This window comes from Oryza brachyantha, chromosome 3 (genome assembly GCF_000231095.2).
Source record: "Oryza brachyantha chromosome 3, ObraRS2, whole genome shotgun sequence".
Lineage (NCBI taxonomy): Eukaryota > Viridiplantae > Streptophyta > Magnoliopsida > Poales > Poaceae > Oryza > Oryza brachyantha.
The window spans coordinates 11,406,027-11,428,234 of NC_023165.2; the positions used below are offsets into that span (position 1 = coordinate 11,406,027).

Below are 22,208 nucleotides of genomic sequence, written 5' to 3' on the forward strand. Positions count from 1 at the left end.
TTTGTATAGCACATGCTACCTTCAAATGCAAATAGTACTTCAGACAAGACATGCTGTGTAACCTGAATATAGCAATGCACCAAATGGCCATCCATTGTACAACTACTGCCTATTACTACTAATGTTACATTATCAGGCAAATGGCTTGATTTAGCTATGGAATTAAATTGTGCTCATACCTGAAAAGAAACAAATAATTTGCCTAGCTATACAAAACAAAAAAATGACTTAGGTTTAGGAAGTATTACATATCATAGAAATGAGAATTCATATTTTTGGGATATGTTCTCCCAAATCAGAGGATCAGAACTCCAGATTCATGCATCATGTGAGGAAGGCAAGCCTGAGATTATGTAAAAGGGGATAGAAAGGTTGGAATCAACAAAGATTGGGTGATTGGTTGGATTTTTCATAAAGAAGTCAGAATAACATTTGCAAACGAAAAATATTTTGTAAATAAAAATATTATATACGTATTTCTATCATCTAAAAGTCCAGACTGAAAATTGAACGTCGGGCAAAAAGACTAGAGAGCTGCAAGGCCCTTAGTTTTGGAAGGTTTCTTAATATTACTATTCAGTGTGACATGATGACAGATGTCCACCGCTCACAGGCCCGCATATCATCCACCACAACACTCATACTTTACGTTAAGAGGATCCCAAACCAAAAAGATCACTTCATATTCAGAAGAAAGAACATAATTTTACTGCAATGAAGTAACCTTAACCACCATTGCCTCAACAAGATCTGCGCAGCCAAAAGGGGAAGAACTTTAGTTGAAATATAATGAACAACCATGACAAGCTTCCTAATTCAAAAACTTGGTTGCTGCTTCAATCCAGTTCAAGGGTAAACAAGTCTCAACAGTGGTGCCTATACTACGGCTAATCGGCATGGAATAGACCGGATGTTCCATTTTACAGAACAGCTGAGTTCTCAACCCAATGCAAAACACTGTCCTCTAGTGTATCCCTCATTCATCAGTCATCACTATGCTTCTTCTTCTTCTTCTTTTTGTCTTTCTTACCGGACTCTTCAGTTTCCATGGCAACATCCTCAGCATCATGTGAATCAGTTTTCTTCTTTTACTTCTTCTCCTTCTTCTCACCTTCAGATGCGGCCACAGGTGGCTCCTCGCCCTCCTTGGACTTCTTTTTCTTTTTCTTGCCGCCATCAGCATCTGCCGACTCCTCGATCTCTTTGGACTTCTTTTTCTTCTTTTTCTTCTGACCCTCCTGTTCACCATCCTCCTGGATGGTCTCCTCTGCAGGTGCAGGCTCCGCCTCATGTTTCCTCTTCTTTGATGCACCTTCAGGCTTCTTTGGTGTTTCTTCAGTAGATTGTCCAAGAACCAGATCAGCCGCAGGATTGTATGTCTGACAAATTCAAGTGCAAAACACCAGAATGAGATGAGTTCTAAATTACATATACTAACACAAGTAAAATGAGCGCCTACCAGAAAACTATTAACAGATACTCGCCTATGTATATTGTAAGCAAAATATAAAAGACATATTGCAGTGAATGGGAAAATCATTAGGTACCTAGCAAAGCACTACAGTCTTCACAACTACTTTTCTTGATATAATTGTCAAGATTAACAGAAAACATGAAGCTTCCTCAAAATATTTTAAAGAGAAAATAACGTGATACTACCTACCTTGGCAGCAGTGATTAAAGCCCCAGCACCCTTCTTCCGGTCCTTCTCATACACTTCTATCTTGGGCTTTCCCTTAGCGGAACCTGCAGACCTGCCAAGTTCTTTACCCTCAAGAACCCGAAGCCGCGTCTCAAGCTGCTCAAATGGATCACATGTCAATCCAATGACTACCAGGTCAGAAAAAATATTGAGGACAAAGAAATGGTATTTCCACCAAGTAAAATACCTTTACTCGACTCTCAAGACCAATGGAGTTATCTCCACCATCACCAAGCGCATCGTAACGAATGGCAAGGGCAGTTTTTGCAGCAAGAGAACGGGAAATCTTCCCCTTGTGCTTTGGAGCTGCTTGGCCAATCAAGGATGCATGGTAGATGAGACCATATTTTGGTGTGGCATGCTTTGTCTTGAGAGCTCTGAACAAAGCCTGGAGAAAGATTGTGTTAATTTCCTTCTGAGGAAGGCAAATTCTAACAGCTTGCAAAAAATATTTTCTTGAAATAATGGCATTCATGGATATCAACACAACATAAAAATGCAGTATCATAAATTGTACTTATCGCTCAGACCTAGACTGGAATATAAGAAGACAAACAAAGTAAAATTACAAAAGCGCCTATTAAGTTTCTACTTCAAATGTTTGTCGAGAACTAATCTGAGCAAAAAAATCAAATCTTTCAAGGATCATAAATAGAAACTAACCTTCTCTGCACCAAGTATCTGAATTGTGCTACCAGGCTGCTTTGCCAGATTTACCAAACTGCCACCGTGTGCAATAAGTCGAGCACCAACCAATTCGCCCACAAGGGCAGTCAAATTTGGTGCGATAGTGTTCATCCTGCTTCTCAGATAATCAAACAGCTGAGCTCTGTACTCAGAAAGTGCCAACACTTGATCACACAGCTCCCTGATATTTAGCAAGTCAAGTTCACTAACTTCTGTTCCCATGGATATTACTGCCACCTCTTTTAACTGTGATTCGACATCATCATCTGAAAGTATCTGAAAAAAAAAGTATTTGCTTCTTATTGAAGAACCAGTGGTGTGCTTACTGCATAGTCACAGCCATTACATCCAGATACATCCAGAATTTACCTCAGAGAAATCAAGGTCAACTGCATTAGTACGATCGCCCATCATCTTCACAACTTTTGCGTACTGTATGTTATCAGCTACAATTTTGGTGAGCTCTGGGAAGTGCCACCCATACCATTCACGAACTCTCATGGCATAAGTGTTAAGCTCCTTGTCAAGATCATCCAATAACCCAATGGCCTGAATGATCATAGTATCAACCTGCATGTCCAGAAACAATAAGTAATTACCTTATCATGTCATGGAGGGGTTATGTACAAATAAAAATAGTAAGACCTCTTGAATATATAACCATCATGATGCTGAAAAATTACTCGCGATATGGAGCTAGATATAATGTTAACAGAAGCATGGAAATGAAAAATCTTAGTATGCATATTAAAATAAGATTATGATGTTGAATCATATGACTAAGGATCAGGAAGCACTGCAAAACATGAACGATAAAAAGGAACATTCGCATAAAAGGAGACTCACCTTTTCAGGGCTGAACTTCAGCTTATATCTAGACAAGCTGTGTGACAAGCCAAGGCTCATTGGACCAAGGTCTTGTGCACCCAACCCAGATATAAGTTCAGTAAGCTGGTTGCGTAACCCTCTCATGAGCTCCATCACAGCACTGTTATGAAGGCAGTCAATTTTCTGCAGAAGACGTCAAATTATAAGTGTGATCAGCAGTTCTACATAAATAAAGCCACCAAGGAGTCTAACTAACCAGCTTCTCCTTTATAGCATTTCCAAGTTTAGAGTCAGCCACAGCTAATGTTTCACCCTCACAGTGCTTCTGCAAGAACTTGCGCAAACCCTTGGTAAGTTTGCTGTCAATAATGAGGGTTGCAGCAGAAAGGGCATCAGATGTGTTCTCAAACTTGTTGAAAGCCTTCAGCTCGACAACCTAAATATAGTTAATGGGTTTGATCAGGAAAGAAAACCAACTGAAAAGAATAACAACAAATAGCATTAAGCAGACGATATGGGTAGCCTCATTGCAATTCCCAGCAAAGTAGCATGGCTTCCGTATGTGACATAAACTCAATGTGCAAACACAAATTTATTTCCCAAGACTTTATAGGCATCGAACAGACAGAACATGTACAGTATATAAGACCGAACTGACCATCGCCCTCTTTCTCTTCCCCAGACGAATAACACATTCAAAACAAAATTGCAGTTCAAACATCGTACAATTGGTTGGTGCTTTTTTTTTGGAAAATCACTTCGCATCTATCAAAATCATAAATCCACAACTAGCAAGGCAATCGGCTAAGCTAAAACATGTGTACTCACCAACCTACTGAAGTCATGTGCCCTCGCTTGTCTTGACTCAATCAATATGTGAGAAATCGTGTATTAACGGTATTAAAGAAAAGCACAAACCTTTCTCGCCGAGTCGGACGTCGTGAACTCCTTCCACAAATCCTACAAAACAATAGCAGAAAATGCTCGGCACGGTTAGCCCACTGCACACTCCACAGAAAACAAAAAAAATAACAACAAACTCAGAGCTGAAGCGGCGTTCGCCGTGAAGACTCACCTCGACCTTGTCGAGCTTGCCCTCGTCGAGCACCTTGAAGAGGGCGAACCCCGCGGGCGTCTCGAACAGCACCAGCATCTCTCACCTGGCCAACCCCAAATCAGAACCCAAGATCGAAGGCGAGCAGCCAGGGGACACACGGAAGATTAAAAACCAAAAAAAAAAAGGAAACGGCGCAAACCTTGGGTCGATTCGACTGCGGCGAGATGGGGGAGGGGGGGGGAGCACACGCCGCCGCCGCCGCCGCCGCGGCGAGGGTTTAGCGCGAGGAGCTGGGCTGCGGCGAGTCGCGCGGTTGGGGAGGGGGGAGAGGTGCCGGCGCCGCAAGGGTTTTAGGGCTGGGTGCGCTTTGGGGAAAATTTATAGTGGGCAGGAGGCGAGAAATGGTGGCCCATCTGACCGTTGGTTTGGCGAGGCGGAGATCGTGGGCCGTTGGATGGATCTCGGTCTCAGGTTGCAGCTGCTTGATGACTAGGATTACGACACGACGACACACGCGCCGGTATGTGTATCGGCTTGCAAAAATGGGGAGTGTGTGTGTGCAGAAATTGCTTTTTTTTATTTTTTGGTTTATGTTTATGTTTGTAGGTTAAAATTATTTGTATTTGCTATTAATCAGACCTTTCATCTTCTGATGATACCCTGGCCACGACGGCGAACTCCACGTTTTACTAGTGATGGAGTGAATGGAGGGAGCAGCAGTGTAGTCAAGGGAAAAAAACATTTTGGTAAAATGGCATATACAGACCTATTTATTATTCATGTCTATTATTATTTAAAATAGTATGATCGATTCAAATATTACTTGTATTAATATTTATATAACTATTTATTTTGTTAATGTTAACTAAGCATATTATTTTGTTTGAAAATATCATTATGAAATTAACCTCATCAACACAAATACGGAAAGATAACCATATCAACTCGTTCAAATTGTATCTCTCATCCACACATGTTACATGATCACTATAAAAAAAAGTTAAACTAATCCTTTTGATAAAAAATAGAACCAAGTCATCCCATAATAATGTATTGCCCGAAGTTTTCCTTCAAAAGCCAAACGATGTCAGCCTACGATGACCGCCTTGCATTACTCACACGGTGTAAATGAATGATATTAAATTGTCGCGTTTCACAAACTCCATATATGTATGGAGACTTACTTGATTTTTACATACCTTGGCTTTTTTTTTCCAGACTCTATATATGTCAATTCCACTAGTTGACCATGGGTTAATCGTTGGTTTTATTTTAAAAAAATCTTATTGCTCTTGGCATATTACTAAATGGCGTGTTTGGTTAGAGTAGCTGTCACAAGGATTTGGTACTCTATAGGGATAAGGCTAATAACTCCTTCGTCTGTGCAGAGAATATATGCACCCCCATTTTTTGGTTATGTTTATAAGTTTAAATTTAAAATTTCAACTCTAAATTTGAGTTGTTTTTTCACCAAAACTTATTTTTCCGTCTTGGCTTTTAGATTGCTAAGAATATGTATATAAAAGTTTATTCACAAATTATTTTTTATTTGTAAATATGTCATTTAACATTTTCTACGAAAAACATAGGTTTTGGGTGGAGGGACGAGGAATTCTCTCATTTTTAACACATGAGGTGGGATAAGAATTTAGAGGGAATTTAAGATCAGTGTCTATCTCAATCCATTAGTACTATTTCTCTCAACTTCTGCCAAACAATGGACTATGACAAGAAACCAAAATTCCTTCTAAATCTCACTATTAATTCCCCATCTAAACTCTTAGTTCACTTCCCCAAAGTTGCCAAATACGCCTTGAAAGTTAGAAGCATTTTACATATGAATTATTTCGTTTATGACAAAGATAGCAATGGGTAAACTACTGAATACGCTGTTCTAAATATCAGTTTTGTGAAGTTTTGCATCAAGTTTGAAAAGTAATCTTTTAATGAACATGCATTTTGAAATGTTTTTTCTTGATTTTGTCATAACAATGTATTCTCTTCCGTCGTCATTGTCACTTCACGCAAAAAAAATGTCGAAATTTGTTTCTTTTTTAAATTTTCATTTTCTTATTTGGAGCAAAATTTCAAAATAAATTAGTGTGTATTTTAGCCACTCTAATATATTTTGTAACTAAAACTCAATATTTAGTGAAAATGTTTGTCATTCTGTAATATATATGTAATATATAAAGTAGTAGCAGTATAATTAAATAACGAAATGGACATATAGAAGACCAATATAGAAACTCGAGGACGTGAAAGGGATTGGATACACTCAATGGCATAGCGCAGTGGACACATTAGCGATGAGAGTACGCCACATATTCATGTGTGACATGCAGCTTGTGTTCAAGGAGAACATCGTGGGGCACACCTTATTCAAGGCGCATCTATAGCCAGACGTGCATCCATTTAGATTTCTTTGACCACGTGATCTATGGTCTATTTGGGTAGGCACATGCACTGGTAGAAACTGTGGGTTTCTCTTTTACTTTTTCTATCCAACGAAAAATAGAGGACAACAAAGAGGCGGGTGACAATGCATTTTTGAGACCGCATGCGTGAGGATCAAACTCACAACAGGTGTTTACAAGTGTGCAACACTAACCTTACGCTTGTGTGTGTTTTGTACATATAACAAGTTATTTATTTCCTAATATATTGCTAGAGGGTATCTAGATGTACTAAAATCTTAGTGTATAACTTTAGTACCTTGAAATATATAATACCTATAAGGTATTAAGTTCTATACGTTACCTTGAGGTCTCTTTTTAAGTATGGTTTAAGAAGTTTATATTGCAACTTATATTATAGCTATAATATAATTACACCAAAACCATCATAACTACAGATATATTTGGAAGTTTCTGAAGGGACATATTAGATGCAAAAGAGGGGGGAAAAGGCTGTGTAACAAAGAACACATACGAAGATAACAGAAGACGAGAAATGAAATGAAACTTTACCCGACAAAAGTGAAAACAAAAATTACAATTAATCAGTCGATTTCTTCTCGATTTTCAATATACCTACAGTATTGACATGATAGCTCCACAAGACAGTCCGCTGCTTCTCCGATTTCTTCTCGGTCCTTTGATGTGATGTTTTTGAAAGAAAAAACTTTTAGGGAACTAAACATACCCTCTATAGTCGTAGCTATATGATACGTTTGTCGAAAATCCAACTATTTATTACTTTACATAAGACATGGGCACATGCTGCAAAGCCAATTAGGCCATGCCTACACCACTACCCTTATTTCCAATTGGTCATGCCTGCCCATTAACCTTATCTTTATGTTTCACTGTTTCCTGAAATCAAGAGCTCCAAATGGATAGGTGGCATAGTGTTGTCTCTAGGGCTAGGCAAGTATCACAGTGTGGGTCGACCATTGCTTACTTGACATGTTCCCCTTCGAACGAAGCCCAGCCACAAAGATGCTCATTTTTTGCTTTCCCGCGAAAAAAGGTAAATGGTATTATAAATGAAAAGTAATTTATAAATAAAATTTTTATATACGTGTTCTTAACAATATAAAAATAAATGCTAAAAAATAATTATGCTAAAAAAACTATCAATCATCTTTAAGATTTAAGGTTAAAGATTTAAATTTTAACTTCTAAGTAATAAGTAAAAGAAAAAAGATGAGTGTTAGATCTCTTAACGGTTACCGTCAAGTTGCTGTAAATATATTTGCGCTTGATAAGTTGGTGTGACAGGTTAGTGCAATTATATTTGCCAAGACGAAGATGTTTTGACCTTGCTACAGCTGCAGATACAATCTTGTTGAAAATGTTAATCAAAGAGTGGAGTCACCCATACAACCATGCACGATGCATGTACAGTGCTGCCTTGACGACCAAACAGATCACTTGAAAGTTTAGAATCAGAAGAAAGAACATCAGTTAGCAAGAACCTGAAAGACCTCAACAGCAATTGCAAGAACGGGAAGTTGGCCAGCCAAAAGGATCAGAAATTTTAGTTCACATAGAATGAGCAAGCATTATGTGCTCTCCAGATCCAAAAATCAATCACTAGGCACTTGCATCCAAAATTCACATAGATCTATGAGTAAACAAGTCTCAACATGATACCTATACTACAGCTAACCGGCATGGAAAACCCGGAATGTTCCATTTTACAGAGCAGCGAATGTTCAATGCAATGCCACTCAAAGATGGCATGCTCATCTCTGGTGTACCACTCATTCATCGCTATGCTTTTTCTTCTTTTTCTTTTTGTCTTTCTTACCAGACTCTTCGATTTCCATGGTAGCATCCTCAGCATCTTGAGAATCAGATTTCTTCTTTTTCTTCTTCTTCTTCTCACCTTCTGCAGTAGCCACAGGTAGCTCCTCGCTCTCCTTGGACTTCTTTTTCTTTTTCTTGCCGCCATCAGCATCAGCCACAGGAGACTCCTCGCTCTCCTTGGACTTCTTTTTCTTCTTTTTCTGACCCTCTTGGTCACCATCCTCCTGAATGGTTTCCTCTGCAGGTGCAGTCTCCGCCTCATGTTTCCTCTTCTTTGAAGCACCTTCGGGCTTCTTTGGTGTTTCTTCAGTGGATTGTCCAAGTACCAGATCAGCCGCAGGATTGTATGTCTGTGATAAATTCAAGAGCAAAACACAAGGTTGAGATGAATTCTGAATTGCATACACAAGTAAAGAACGCCTAACAGATGCTTGCCCAAGTAAATATATTGTAAGTAAGATATACAAGATGTCTTTACAGTGACTGCAATAAACATTAGCAACACGGCAAAGCACATAGTCAAGAATAACAGAAAATATGAACAAACCTCAAAACAATTTCAAGAAAAGAAAATGTGATACTACCTACCTTGGCAGCAGTGATTAAAGCCCCAGCACCCTTCTTCCGGTCCTTTTCATACACTTCTATCTTGGGCTTTCCCTTAGCGGAACCTGCAGACCTGCCAAGTTCTTTACCCTCAAGAACCCGAAGCCGCGTCTCAAGCTGCCCAAATGGATCACATGTCAATCCAATGACTAACAGGTCAGAAAAAATATTGAGGACAAAGAAATGGTATTTCCACCAAGTAAAATACCTTTACTCGACTCTCAAGACCAATGGAGTTATCTCCACCATCACCAAGCGCATCGTAACGAATGGCAAGGGCAGTTTTTGCAGCAAGAGAACGGGAAATCTTCCCCTTGTGCTTTGGAGCTGCTTGGCCAATCAAGGATGCATGGTAGATGAGACCATATTTTGGTGTGGCATGCTTTGTCTTGAGAGCTCTGAACAAAGCCTGGAGAGAAAAGCTGTTAAGTTTCTGTTGCGAGTAAGGCAAATTGTAACAGATCACGGAAACAAATAACTTGTAATCCTCATATTAATCGATTTCAGCACAACACAAAAATACTGAGTTGTGCAAATGCGAATTATATACTTACCTCCCAGACATAAGACCAAAATATAAGCTCAAACAAAATAAAAATACAAACACCACCTATCAGGCATCTCTTCCCCATGTTTCTGGAGGACAAACCCTTTTAGCATTGAACAGTCTGAGTGTAAATTACAATTTTCAAGGATCACAAATAGAAACTAACCTTCTCTGCACCAAGTATCTGAATTGTGCTACCAGGCTGCTTTGCCAGATTTACCAAACTGCCACCGTGTGCAATAAGTCGAGCACCAACCAATTCGCCCACAAGGGCAGTCAAATTTGGTGCGATAGTGTTCATCCTGCTTCTCAGATAATCAAACAGCTGAGCTCTGTACTCGGAAAGTGCCAACACTTGATCACACAGCTCCCTGATATTTAGCAAGTCAAGTTCACTAACTTCTGTTCCCATGGATATTACTGCCGCCTCTTTTAACTGTGATTCAACATCATCATCTGAAAGTATCTGGAAAAAAAAGCATTTGCTTCTTATTGAAGAACCAGTTGTGTGCTTACTCCATAGTCACAGCCATTACATCCAGAATTTACCTCAGAGAAATCAAGGTCAACTGCATTAGTCCGATCGCCCATCATCTTCACAACTTTTGCATACTGTATGTTATCAGCTACAATTTTCGTGAGCTCTGGGAAGTGCCACCCATACCATTCACGAACCCTCATGGCATAAGTGTTAAGCTCCTTGTCAAGATCATCCAATAATCCAATGGCTTGAATGATCATAGTATCAACCTGTATAACCAGAACAAAAATAGTGTTTACCTCAGTTATCATGTCAAGGAGGGGCTATGTACAAACCGAAATAGTAAGGCCTATTGAATATATAAGCATCACCATGCTGAACAAACTAATTTCAAATGGGAATTTGACCTAAAGCTAACAGAAGCATGCAAAGTTACAAAATATAATGATGTTGAACCATATGACTCAACCAGGGAGAATGAGGAAGAAGGGAATAACATGATCAATAAAAAGGAACAGGAGCATAAATAAAGGACTAACCTTTTCAGGGCTGAACTTCAGCTTATATCTAGACAAGCTGTGGGATAAACCAAGGCTCATTGGACCAAGGTCTTGTGCACCCAGCCCAGATATAAGCTCTGTGAGCTGGTTTCTTAACCCTCTCATGAGCTCCATGACAGCACTGTTATGAAGGCAGTCAATTTTCTGCAAATGAACTTCAAATTATAAGTACTACAGGTGGTTCTACATAAACAACGCAACCAAGGAGGCTAACTAACCAGCTTCTCTTTTATAGCATTCCCAAGTTTAGAGTCAGCCACAGCTAATGTTTCACCCTCACAGTGCTTCTGCAAGAACTTGCGCAAACCCTTGGTAGGCTTGCTGTCAATAATGAGGGTTGCAGCAGAAAGGGCATCAGATGTGTTCTCAAACTTGTTGAAAGCCTTCAGCTCGACCACCTAAATAGTTAATTTGTTTGGTCAGGAGACAAAATACTGTGTAAAGAACAAAAATTATATTAGCATTAACAGGAAGATATGAAGAAGCTCATTGTAATTCTCAGTAAAGTAACATGGGTTCTGCATATGACATTGTTCTCATATAGATTGAGTTCCCATAAACTCAATGCGCATAAAGAAGCAATGTTCAGCAGAATTTATTTCTCAAGTCTCTGTATTGGCATAGGACAGAGTAGGTACAGTATAGAAGACTGAACTAACCATTACCATCTATCTATATCTCTCACCATACGCAAACACATCCAAAACAATACTGCAGTTCGGAAAACTGTAGAATTAGTCAGCTTTTTTTGGGGTTTCTGCATAACACATTCAAAACAATACAGGTAGTTCCGAACACCGTAGAATTAGCCTCTCTTTTTTTTTTTTGCTTCTGGAAAATCACATATCCCCACTGGCAAGGCCATGTCTAAGTTAAACTTGTGGAACCTAGTGAAGCCAAGGGCCCTCGCTTATTTAATAAAAAAAGAGAAACATTTTTTTGCCATGTAGAAGAAGAAAAACAAAACCTTTCTCGCCGAGTCGGATGTCGTGAACTCCTTCCATAGATCCTACAAAGCATGACCAAACAACGTGCATCGCAATCGATTAGTCCACTGAACACTCCACCGAGAGCCAATCCAAGAGCTGAAGCTTCGGCCGCCGCGAAGACTCACCTCAACCTTGTCGAGCTTGCCCTCGTCGAGCACCTTGAAGAGGGCGAACCCCGCGGGCGTCTCGAACAGCACCAGCATCTCTCACCTGTGGCCCAGAACCGCAGGCGCAAACCCCCAAATCAGCTTCGGTTCATACACCGAGCAGCCGGCCAGGGGACACACGAAAAAGAGGGAAAAATTGCGCAAACCTCTTTGGTCGGCGTACGCCTGCGGCGGCACGGGAGGGGGAGGGGGCAGGGTGTGGGGAGCTGGAGACGCCGCCGCCGCCGCCGCCGCGGTGAGGTTTAGCGCGCGGCGAGACCGGGGGGGGGGGGGGGTTGGGGGAGGGAAGGCGGGGCGGGGAGAGGGGTTTAGGGCTTGGGCCTGTGGGGTTTTTATACGGGTAGCGAGTGAGATATGGTGGCCCATCTCACCGTTAGTTCGACCGGGTGGAGATTTTGAGCCGTTGGATGGATTTTTAGGTCGTGGGGGAGGGTGCCTGCTGGGTTAGTAGTAGGCTAGGCTGCCTAGCTCCTGGCCCGCGCCAGCGAACCCGCGAGGGATGCGGCGGCCGGCAGGGGCGCACGGCGGCGCGAGCTGTATCCTTCGTCGGTGGCGATGGGCCGACCGACGGCGGAGGAGAGGGCGAGCGCACCCGCTCTCTTTGGACAACTTTGTTCTAACATTCTCGTACAATCGTTGTTTTGTTGTTCGGTGGATAATCGAAACTGTTTATTAACTATTACAAGATGATTAATAGATGGAAATTTTATAGGTATATTCCTAATAATCTAAACGTATTGGTTGAAAATTTAAAATATGATAAAAAACACAAAATGTAAACTATAAATATAAGTTTCAGAATTTAAAATTTAGCTTATAAACGTAAGTAAGAAGATAGGAATATAGTTTGCAAATCTTCGGCTAAAACATGGATAATGAGCTTTGGTGAATTAGTCCCCATCAAATTGCAACTTAGGAAAAACATGTGAATGGAAAAGACGTAGGAATTAAACCAGAAGTTATCTAATCTCATAGAACTAAAAACACAAAAACATAGATAGAAGTCCATGGATTACACTGCATGGAAAAATAAGCCAAAAGCACTGGGCTGATGTGGTTTGGAGCTAAAAGTAACCTTACCATTTCTTATCAATTCCGAATTTTGGCAAGTTTTTGTATGGCCGAATTTGATGAGGTGAAGTTGTGTTTGGATTGAATCCAAAATAGCCAAAGTTACTATTGAAGTGGCATATTCTTTCTAGGCTTGCCAAATTAGTTTCAATCAGAAGGACAACAAACACTATTAAGGTCTTTTTTGTTTCAGCTTAAGATTATTGTAGTGTAATTTATAGAAATAAACTAAAAGAAATGCTCGGACTATTGTAATAGCTTATTATAATCTAAAGCCCAATTTTTTGTAATCTGATAATCTCCTATACGGATGCTTTATCCAGGTTATTAGATGGCTAAATGCCCAATACCCTCAGGAGCTTTAAGATAATTACCTATATTGTCATCCATTATCTAATTCAGTTTACAGTAATCTAGTTTAATAATCTAGCTTACAATAATTCTAGGTGGAAACAGACAGAGCTTAAAATTACCAAATATTGCTAAGACCAATTTAGACCACAAATCAAAACGTTGTCGGTGCAGGGTGTAGAGGGTGTAGAGAGGACATCGGCGACCGCAAGTTGTGCAACGGTGGCGAAGCGACAGGCTTTGCTGGCGTGGGCATTGGATAGCTGCGCCTTTGCCGGCGCGGAGAAAAGAAGAGCAACGTGGATGGATGACAGTCGCATATGGGGATGAGCTTCTTGGGCGACCATGTGCGATGCCTCATGCGTGGATAGGCCCAGGAAGGTAGCGACCATGGGCTGATACACTGGTGGGCCGGCGTGCGGATAAGGAAGGAGGTTGTGGTGGGTTGGACCATAAGGAAAGAAAGAAGAGAGGAGGAGGAGGAGGAGGAGGAGGAGGAGGAGGAGGAGGAGGAGGAGGAGGAGGAGGACCGGTTTTAAAAAAATGATTGTGTGATTTTTTAAAGATGTTTTGGAGAAGAATATTTGATTGGATTTGAGTTCAAATTTAAACTCAATTTTGATACTTAAGCTGTGTGGAAATTGGAGAAATATGTGATGACTGGAGATTATAAGGATATTTGAATTCCAAAATTCAACTCCCAGGACTTGAAGGATTTTTAGAAGTGGAGGTGACAAACATTCAAATTACAAATTTGGGACATGATTTTAGATAGAATTTGGAGTTAGGGTGGGAAGGATCAAATCGAGATCTTGGTACTTAGTTCATTAAACTCACACAAAGAAACAATATTTTCACAAATAGGGTTTTTATTCAAATAGTTTTTAACGGTCCAAAATTGGCATGTTATATATGCTTGCATCGTCGGATTGAGAGAGCAGGTATTTGGAACCATCGTCTTTGACATCTTGCAAATAAAAAGTATGAATAAGGTCTTTGGAAATCGCTACACTTGAGTGCTTGTTATCCGTCTACCATGGAGTGTTTTCCTTATTCAATCGTATTGCACCGTCGTCAACGCATACTACCGTGTAACATCAACAAAGTCATTACTGAGAAAGTTCTAATTTAGAACCCGAACCCGATTTAGAACCATCGATTCGTTCCAATCTTGTTTTGTATTTTAGATCTATTAGTATGCAATGTTTTCATATAATATCTTTCATACGAGAGAGTTTTGTTACTTTATATATTCAATATTGATATTTATTTATAAAATAAATTAAATCTACGTATATTTGTATTTTCAATCGAATCACGAGGTTTTTTCTTCCTCTTTCACGGTGTACAATCTACACCATGTCTTGGTGATGCACCATGCTTCGCAGTGCCAATTTTAATCGACCATTGTAGGTTGCTCCCTGTTGCATGATCTTTTTTCCTCTGTTCCTTATGCAGGTTTCTTCCTCATCTGCAAAATTGGAATTCAGACTCTCAGAAGCAGCATCAATACGTGTTGATCTCCCCAACAAAAATAAAACAAAAAATCTATGTGGCCAACAAATCTACGTACGTGTTGGCCTCTCTCTGGAATAGAACAAAAGAGGGAAACTAGAGAAGAAAAATCTCAATTTGTTTTTGGCCTCTTCGAAATAGAACAAAAACTATCTAATTTTTGGGTCTCCCTTCGAAAAAGAACAAAAGAGGGAAATTAGTGAAGAAATTTTATAGGTACCCATGCATTTGAACTCTGGACATATAATGCATACATGCTTAATTGTGTTCTGCGGTTCGTACGTGGTCCTATAATCAAGATTCTTTGCTAAGAGATGAGATTTTGATTCAGAGCTTGATTTTCAAATAACAGCGGAGATTTCTTACTTGCCGAGCTATTGCTGCTGATTACCAATGTAGGTTTTGGCGTAATATTAACCGCCACAACACTTGGTCCCACTTGTCATTCTTTGAGGCTATATGGAGAGTACTAACATGGTAATAGCTAGCAATGTTTTGACTTTAACCACTAATTTAAATATAAATTTAAATTTAAATGTTTGCTTATAAGCACGACTGGAACCGAAAAGATGGGGGTGTCATTAACTACCTTTGGATTGAATTAATGATGCCGCCTATAAACGAACTCCTCCGTGCATTATTTTTTAATTATTTAAATTTTTAATAAATAATTTTATTATTACACCTCAAATGAAAATATTTTTAATATAAAAACCTTTTATTCATGCCACCAACAACGAAATAGCAATACAACTCTATCATAACAAGCCTTACACGTCAATCATTATATATGGTGACAGTATTGTTTTACCATGCCAATGTTGATGGCGTAGCGAAAAAGTTCATACAATAAAAATACTTTTTAAAGGTGAGTAATAAAATTATTTATTAAAAATGTTCAAAAAATTAAAAAAAATCACCGTGCCTCCTAGTACCGTGACACCATCTCGCTCGGTACATCGACGGCGTTCTCTCGTCTGACAGCTCAACGCGATCACCACCACCCGAAGCCATTAGAGCAAGTTCAATAATATAGCCAAATAATAGTTAATAAATACGATAATTATTTATAAAACATATACTACCATATTCTACCTGTCATATGGCAGTGAATGCGTGCGTCGTGGACTGGCAACGCACAGTGCGGTGGTGGCATGCGAAGGAGACGGAGTCGATGTGTGTGAGTTGCACACGCGTGCGGTTTGTGGATGATAAACGGAACTTGGACTCTCAAATATAGGCACAAATAAGGAGATACAGCAAATTGCTAAATGTAGAAAATCATATGGTAAACCATTGAAGAGTGTTTTTTTAAATTTACTTAAAAAAAGATGGAGAGTATGGATAGAAAACTCTTATGAGATGCTTTACACCGTAAACCTATATCATTCCTCGTATATGAAACGCGAACCCGTTGATTAATATTTCTTACAGTTTGTTGATTAATAATATTTCATAATAAAGTTTTAAAGTCAGAGATAGACTTTGAAAACACAATACTTTATTTGCGTCAAGTGGAGTTCAGAAAATCTGTGTTTCTACTTTCTGCGAGACCGGAAACCATCGCTTACCTCACCCCGGACGTCATCCACGGCCGCCTCCGATCACCAACTGCCGCGACAGCTGCGCCGCCGTCGCCGTCGCCGTCGAACCATGGAGAAGCCACCCGCTTCTCCCCTCCCATCACCTGTCATCCCCGATCCTGAGATCCTCCCTCCCCTCCTCGGCAACTCTCGCCGGAATACGCCTCGACAGCGACTGACCACTCATCGCCATCTCATCTCCCGCCGCTGCTGCTGCCACCAACCAGCCTCGCCGCCGGCCGACACTGACTCGCCGGCCCCACTCCCCGGCCGCCGTCTTCGTCGTCGTCGGCTCCAACCAACAAAGGTCTCCCAAGTTGCGGTCGCTAAGCTCGTGACCTGACACCTGTCCGGTGGGAGGCCAGACGGGGACGAATCGGGCATAGCGAGTATCTTCTTGCTCGCTGGTCTCTCCTGTCCCTTTCGCCATTGCCAATTCGTTTACTTCTCTTTCCCCTCCCCATCTTATCGCGCAAGCAACGAGGCGTCATCTCCTTTTCCACTTCTTAATCATCTTCTTCTTGTACGCTCCACTCACCCACCGAGCTTGACGCTGCTCTCTCTCCGCGGCGCGGCGGCGGCGGAGTCGGAGTCGTCGGGAGGATGGATCGAGGTGACAGGGAGGTAGCTGAAGAGAGGGTGGATCAAGAACCGGAGGTGGAGGTCGAGGAGAAGGAGGAGGAGGGGTCCAAGGCGGGAGAGGCCGACACGGGCACGGGCACGGCGGCGTGCGACTACTGCGGCGGCGCGGTGGCGGCGGTGTACTGCCGGGCCGACACGGCCAGGCTCTGCCTGCCGTGCGACCGCCACGTGCACGGCGCCAACGCGGTGTGCTCCCGCCACGCGCGGGCCCCGCTCTGCGCCGCCTGCCGCGCCGCCGGGGCCGTCTTCCGCCGCGCCGCCGCGGGCGACTTCCTCTGCTCCAACTGCGACTTCGCCAGGCACCGCGGCACGGCGCCGCTCCACGACCGCTGCACGGTGCAGCCGTACACCGGGTGCCCCTCCGCGCTCGACCTCGCCGCGCTCCTCGGGGTCGCCTGCTCCGACAAGGCGGCGGCGGCGGCGGCGGAGGGGGGAGACGGCGGGTGGTGGGCCATCTGGGAGGAGCCCCAGGTGCTCAGCCTCGAGGACCTCATCGTCCCGACCACTTCCTGCCATGGATTCGAGCCTCTCCTCACGCCATCCTCCCCCAAGGTTTTAATTTCACTCTTCTACTGTTCACCGTCCGAAAAATTCACCCAAATTTCTTGATCACCTTATATTGACCCCCATTTATCCGGCTTAATTCTGGCTCATTTTCTACTCCAAAAGAATCAAAGCTCGTCGGATCTGAAGGTGAGTGAGGAGATCATAAGACAGCTAACGGAGCTCGCCGATTCGGACGGTGGCGCGCTCGTAGAGGCTCATCGTGAGGCGGCAGAGCCGGCTGGTGATCAGCAGTTGCCTTCATGGGCAACATCACAGCAACAGCACATCGCTGGACATGGCAATTTTGGTACTGAGAACACCAATGATGTTACAACCATGCCGACACCTGGCTATGAGGTTTGGCCCCCTCAAAACTTCAAGTCTTCATTCAGTGCACCTGACTGAAATTTTGTCTACTGTTTTCCAACCTGTGGATGTGCTTATTAGCTATTTGCAATTGTTCACCAACCAACAAGAATCTATGCTGATTGTGTACCACATGTGATGAAGTTGCTCCTTAGCATGATTTGCAATGGCCATTAGTCTGTAGCTATGTTGATGGGGCATATATGTTCTATAGTGCCAAATGTCGGCAACTCAAGATACGTCCCCTTAGTCATCAGAACCCCTCAATTATTTCCTGTTTATCTTTTGAGAGAATAAGCCCCAATTTTGACATTGACAAGAAGAATGATCTCATTCTGTCGTTTTCTCCTATATTGTGATATTCATGTAAGATAACTTCTACACTTACTGATACATGGATAATCTTTTAAACCGGGACAAGGATAGTACTAGTATTATTTAGTAACACACTAACACAGTCCTGTCCAGATTGTGGGAACTTTAATCTAAATCGAAATTATCCATGGAAATGCAGAGTAGGACAATAGGTCTACTTCAGCAGACAAACAGCTAAGAGCTATAATCATCCAAATCTGCACTATTTTTCATCGTAAATTCTTTTGTGCATAGTATTACTTGGAGATCTAATAGCGCCAGTTTATCTGTCTGTCAGAATGCTGGATGGGACAACAGTGATTACCATGTGCTAAATGATTCATGCAAGATCGAGTTCACATATGAGCAAGCTCCAGTCAGCTCAGCTGAAGCATGCCTTTCATCATTCGTTCAGATATCTCAACTTTGTCCCAGCATGAGCAATGGTGGCAACATGGAGGACACTCGCCAGACAAATCCTGAAAATGGCACACCAATGCAAGTCCACCCCAAGAGGCCTGAAATAGTTCCTTGCCCCGACAGGAACTCCGTCATTTCACGCTATAAAGAAAAGAGGAAGACAAGAAGGTGAAACAAGCTTGTGGCGTCACATGACATTTTTTTTCTCTTGAAACTTCCTTGGACAGTTACAAAGGATTTTCTTTTTGGGATTTGTCTGTGTTCCGAGTTCCTATCTAACTGTCTCACAATGGATTCTTGCAGATTCGACAGGCAGGTCCGGTATGAGTCTCGAAAAGCTCGAGCTGATAGCAGGCTGAGGATTAAGGGCCGTTTTGCGAAAACGAATCAGATTTGAGCCTTAATATATTTTGCATCTTGTACATGAGAATACTAAATAGGACCAAACCATAAAGTACAAGAAAATCTCAGTATTTTGTATGTACCCAGCAACCCACCCAGTGGCCACACTATACCGAGGAGAATCTGTTTTTTATGTACCCAGCAACCCACCCAGTGGCCACACTATACCGAGGAGAATCTGTTTCATCGAACTCAGTATTATGAAGTCAATGATACTTCTTACATGCAAAGGGTATTGACATTATGGTTGTTTGCCCACAGCTTTACTGCACTCTATCTCAGTGTTACTGCAAGGAGATTTGCTCTAGTCCAACAAAAAGTACCTACCAAATCGTTTTTCACTGTTGGATTTAGCTGAATAGGATGTGCACTGTTAGATCAATAATCATAAGTGATTTGGTACCTCGAGAGGTACCTCGAGATACTTTTTGTTGGACCGAAACAAATCTATATTGCAAAAGCTTATGATGACCAGTTTAATTGTGTCACATTTGAGTTGCAGATTTGTTGACATGGAAAAGGACCGTTGTCTATGATGAACTTACGTGGAATTGCATGTCAATGGCTGGATTGCATTTGGAGTGTTTACAAATCTGGAAACCGATGAAATTGCAGATACGATATTAATCTCCTATAAAGGAGTCATCTTTGATTTATGTCTGATTTGAGAGAGCAAAACTAACACCCTCCTTTCAAATTGGACGACACATTGTATGGTACAACTGAACGGCTAATGGCGTCTGAAACATCAAGAACTCGAAGCCTCATTCACCTTTCTACAACACTCGAATCACTCATGGACGATGTGTAATTTACAAGCACCTTGCTGGGTTGCCAAGAAAATGGCGATGGCAACCAAGAAGGCGAGGAGGCCTAGAAGATGGTCTGCTCACCGAGCTCCTGCCCGGCCATGCCCTCCCTGATCACCCGCTCGAAGAACTGCTCGAGCGTGTCGTTGCCGTAGCTCGGCGTCTTCTCGTCGCTGTACTCGCCGGTCTCCGGGTCCAGCACCAGCATGCTCTCCGACGCGTAATACCTCCCGATCTTGCCGAACTCCGCCGCGTCCTCCAACCCCGGGAACACCTTGGCGAGCCCGTCGAGCACCCAGATGGCGGCGTCCATGATCTGGATCGGCACCTTGATGAACTTGGGCTCGCGCCCCAGCAGCCGGAACAGCATCTCCCCCTGCTCCAGCGGCGTCAGCGCCTTCCCCGGCCCGCCGATGGGGAGGATCTTGTTGGCCTTGTCCTCGTCGAAGATGCAGTCGGCGATGTAGGCGGCGAGGTCCTCCTCGCTGATGGGCTTGCAGGCGCAGAGCTTCCCGTCGCCGAACATGACGTAGGGCTGGCCGTTCTTGACGGTGTCGACCTGGCCGCCGAGGGACTTGAAGAAGGCGGTGGGGCGAACGATGCTGTAGGTGAAGGACGGGTCGCGGGACGCCTCGGCGGCGAGCTCGTCCTCGAACCTGAGCTTGGCGCGCTGGAACTCGAGGAGCGGCTTCTGGACGCAGACGGCGGAGAGGAGCACGAAGTGGGCGGCGCCGAGGCCCCGCGCGGCCTGGAGGGTGTGGAGCGTGGCGCGGTAGTCCACGCGCCACGAGTCCTGGACGCCGCCGCCGCGGCTGGCGAGGCAGCACACCGCGGCGTGGATGGGCCCGTGCGTGGACAGGTCGGCGAGGAGCGCGTCCGCGTCGGTGACGTCGGAGAAGACCACGCGCGCTGGGGCGAGGTCGGCGACGACCTCCTCCGGGCCGTTCCGGCCGCGCAGGCCGCTCCGGGAGCGCGCTACCGCGACCACGGGGTGGCCGCGGCGGAGGAGCTCGCGGACGACGAACCGGCCGATGTAGCCCGTGGCGCCCGTGACGAGCACGGTGGTCTCCGACGGGGCCATTGAGCGGAAGGACCGCGCCGATGCCGCTGCAGCTGCCGGTGCGGCAGGCGGCGGCGAGGGCGGGACAGAGGATGCGACGACAACGCCGCCCCGAAGGCCACCCTTTGGGGCGGCAGCGCGGAAGGAGACGAGGCGGTGCACCGGTCGAGCAGAGGCGGAGCTAGTGGAGGAGGAGGAGGAAGAGGCGGCGGCGGCGGCGAGGTGGGAGGAGAGGAGGAGGCCGGCCATGGCGGGGCGGGCAGGAGGCGTTCGACGGAATGCGGGAGACGGAGGGCGACGTGGAGGCCGGCAGGATCAGGAGGAGGGGAGCCGGCCGGCGAGCGTTTGTGGTGGTGGCGTCGCGACCAAATCCGGGAGCGTGATTGCGCTGACGTCACTTGATCTTTTGGACAAAACGATCAAACCAAACCAAAAATTAAATAAAAAAGCCCAATAAAACTCAGCACTGGGCTTTAAAACTTCCCAGCCCAATGGGCCTCCATGAGAAGAATGCCACAACAACATTGGGCCCATCAGGAGCCCATCTTAACGACGCTTTATTAAAGATCAAGTGACTCGATGCCCCACCGAACAAAACCCTAGCCTCTCCTCCTCCTCCTCCTCCGCCGCCGGCATTGGCGAACGATGCTTCTCCAATCTTTCTTTCCGTCGTGTTCTTTGTTTCTCTATTTAGGTCGTCCTGGAACCGCTGATCTTTCGCTGGCGGCTGTTCTCGCGGTGTTTCTCCCTCTGATTTTCGTGTCATCTTTGAGGTGTGGCTGATGATTACCACCCTGTGTCTTGTGTGACGAGTGACGTTCTGTTGTTGCAAGGGAAGTTCTTTGATTTGGGCTTTGCTGATCGTTCATCGTGATTTCGATCGGACTTTTGAGATCTTGATGAGTGGTGGTGGTGTTGGTTTTGGCCGGTGATGACAAGCTTATGGTATGAGCGTCAGTAACTAATGTGCGCATCGGGTAGAGAGATAACCCGAGTTACTGACGGCCAAGATTCATGTGCCAAAATGCTAATCTGAGGCTAAACCATCATCTCCTTGATTAGGCCTGGGCATAAAAAATCGAGACCCTTAACTAGGCCTGGACATAAAAAGACCCAGACCGAAAGACCGAACTGAGAAGACCCAGACCGAGAGACTAAGACCGAGAAATTCGGTCCCGGTCTCGGGTGAAGGAGGTGAAAAACCGATAAATT

At 43.7% G+C, this 22,208-nt stretch overlaps 4 protein-coding genes across 4 annotated transcripts; 1 reads left to right on the forward strand and 3 right to left on the reverse strand.

The window, feature by feature from the left end:
- Positions 1 to 761: 761 nt before the first annotated feature.
- LOC102711136 (probable nucleolar protein 5-2) lies at positions 762 to 4,561 on the reverse strand. Its single transcript, XM_015835209.2, has 10 exons — positions 4,474 to 4,561; positions 4,293 to 4,377; positions 4,136 to 4,177; positions 3,474 to 3,653; positions 3,236 to 3,400; positions 2,759 to 2,959; positions 2,366 to 2,665; positions 1,890 to 2,090; positions 1,664 to 1,798; positions 762 to 1,379 (listed from the first exon to the last, which is right to left on the reverse strand). The coding sequence occupies exons 2-10, from the start codon at positions 4,368 to 4,370 to the stop codon at positions 1,089 to 1,091; spliced, it is 1,593 nt and encodes a 530-aa protein (XP_015690695.2). The 5' UTR covers positions 4,371 to 4,377; positions 4,474 to 4,561; the 3' UTR covers positions 762 to 1,088.
- Positions 4,562 to 8,244: 3,683 nt separating this feature from the next.
- Positions 8,245 to 12,115, reverse strand: LOC102711412 (probable nucleolar protein 5-2). The gene is made up of 10 exons (XM_006650017.3): positions 12,024 to 12,115; positions 11,836 to 11,920; positions 11,689 to 11,730; positions 10,940 to 11,119; positions 10,701 to 10,865; positions 10,230 to 10,430; positions 9,847 to 10,146; positions 9,342 to 9,542; positions 9,116 to 9,250; positions 8,245 to 8,877 (listed from the first exon to the last, which is right to left on the reverse strand). The coding sequence occupies exons 2-10, from the start codon at positions 11,911 to 11,913 to the stop codon at positions 8,482 to 8,484; spliced, it is 1,698 nt and encodes a 565-aa protein (XP_006650080.1). The 5' UTR covers positions 11,914 to 11,920; positions 12,024 to 12,115; the 3' UTR covers positions 8,245 to 8,481.
- A 4,744-nt stretch (positions 12,116 to 16,859) lies between these two features.
- On the forward strand, positions 16,860 to 19,617 carry LOC102722946 (zinc finger protein CONSTANS-LIKE 13-like). The gene is made up of 4 exons (XM_040521947.1): positions 16,860 to 17,591; positions 17,709 to 17,942; positions 18,604 to 18,893; positions 19,029 to 19,617. Exons 1-4 carry the CDS (start codon positions 17,001 to 17,003, stop codon positions 19,120 to 19,122), a joined length of 1,209 nt encoding a protein of 402 aa, XP_040377881.1. The 5' UTR covers positions 16,860 to 17,000; the 3' UTR covers positions 19,123 to 19,617.
- A 21-nt stretch (positions 19,618 to 19,638) lies between these two features.
- On the reverse strand, positions 19,639 to 21,434 carry LOC102699390 (divinyl chlorophyllide a 8-vinyl-reductase, chloroplastic). Its single transcript, XM_006651313.3, has one exon. It carries the CDS (start codon positions 21,243 to 21,245, stop codon positions 20,001 to 20,003), a length of 1,245 nt encoding a protein of 414 aa, XP_006651376.2. The 5' UTR covers positions 21,246 to 21,434; the 3' UTR covers positions 19,639 to 20,000.
- Between the last annotated feature and the right edge of the window lie 774 nt (positions 21,435 to 22,208).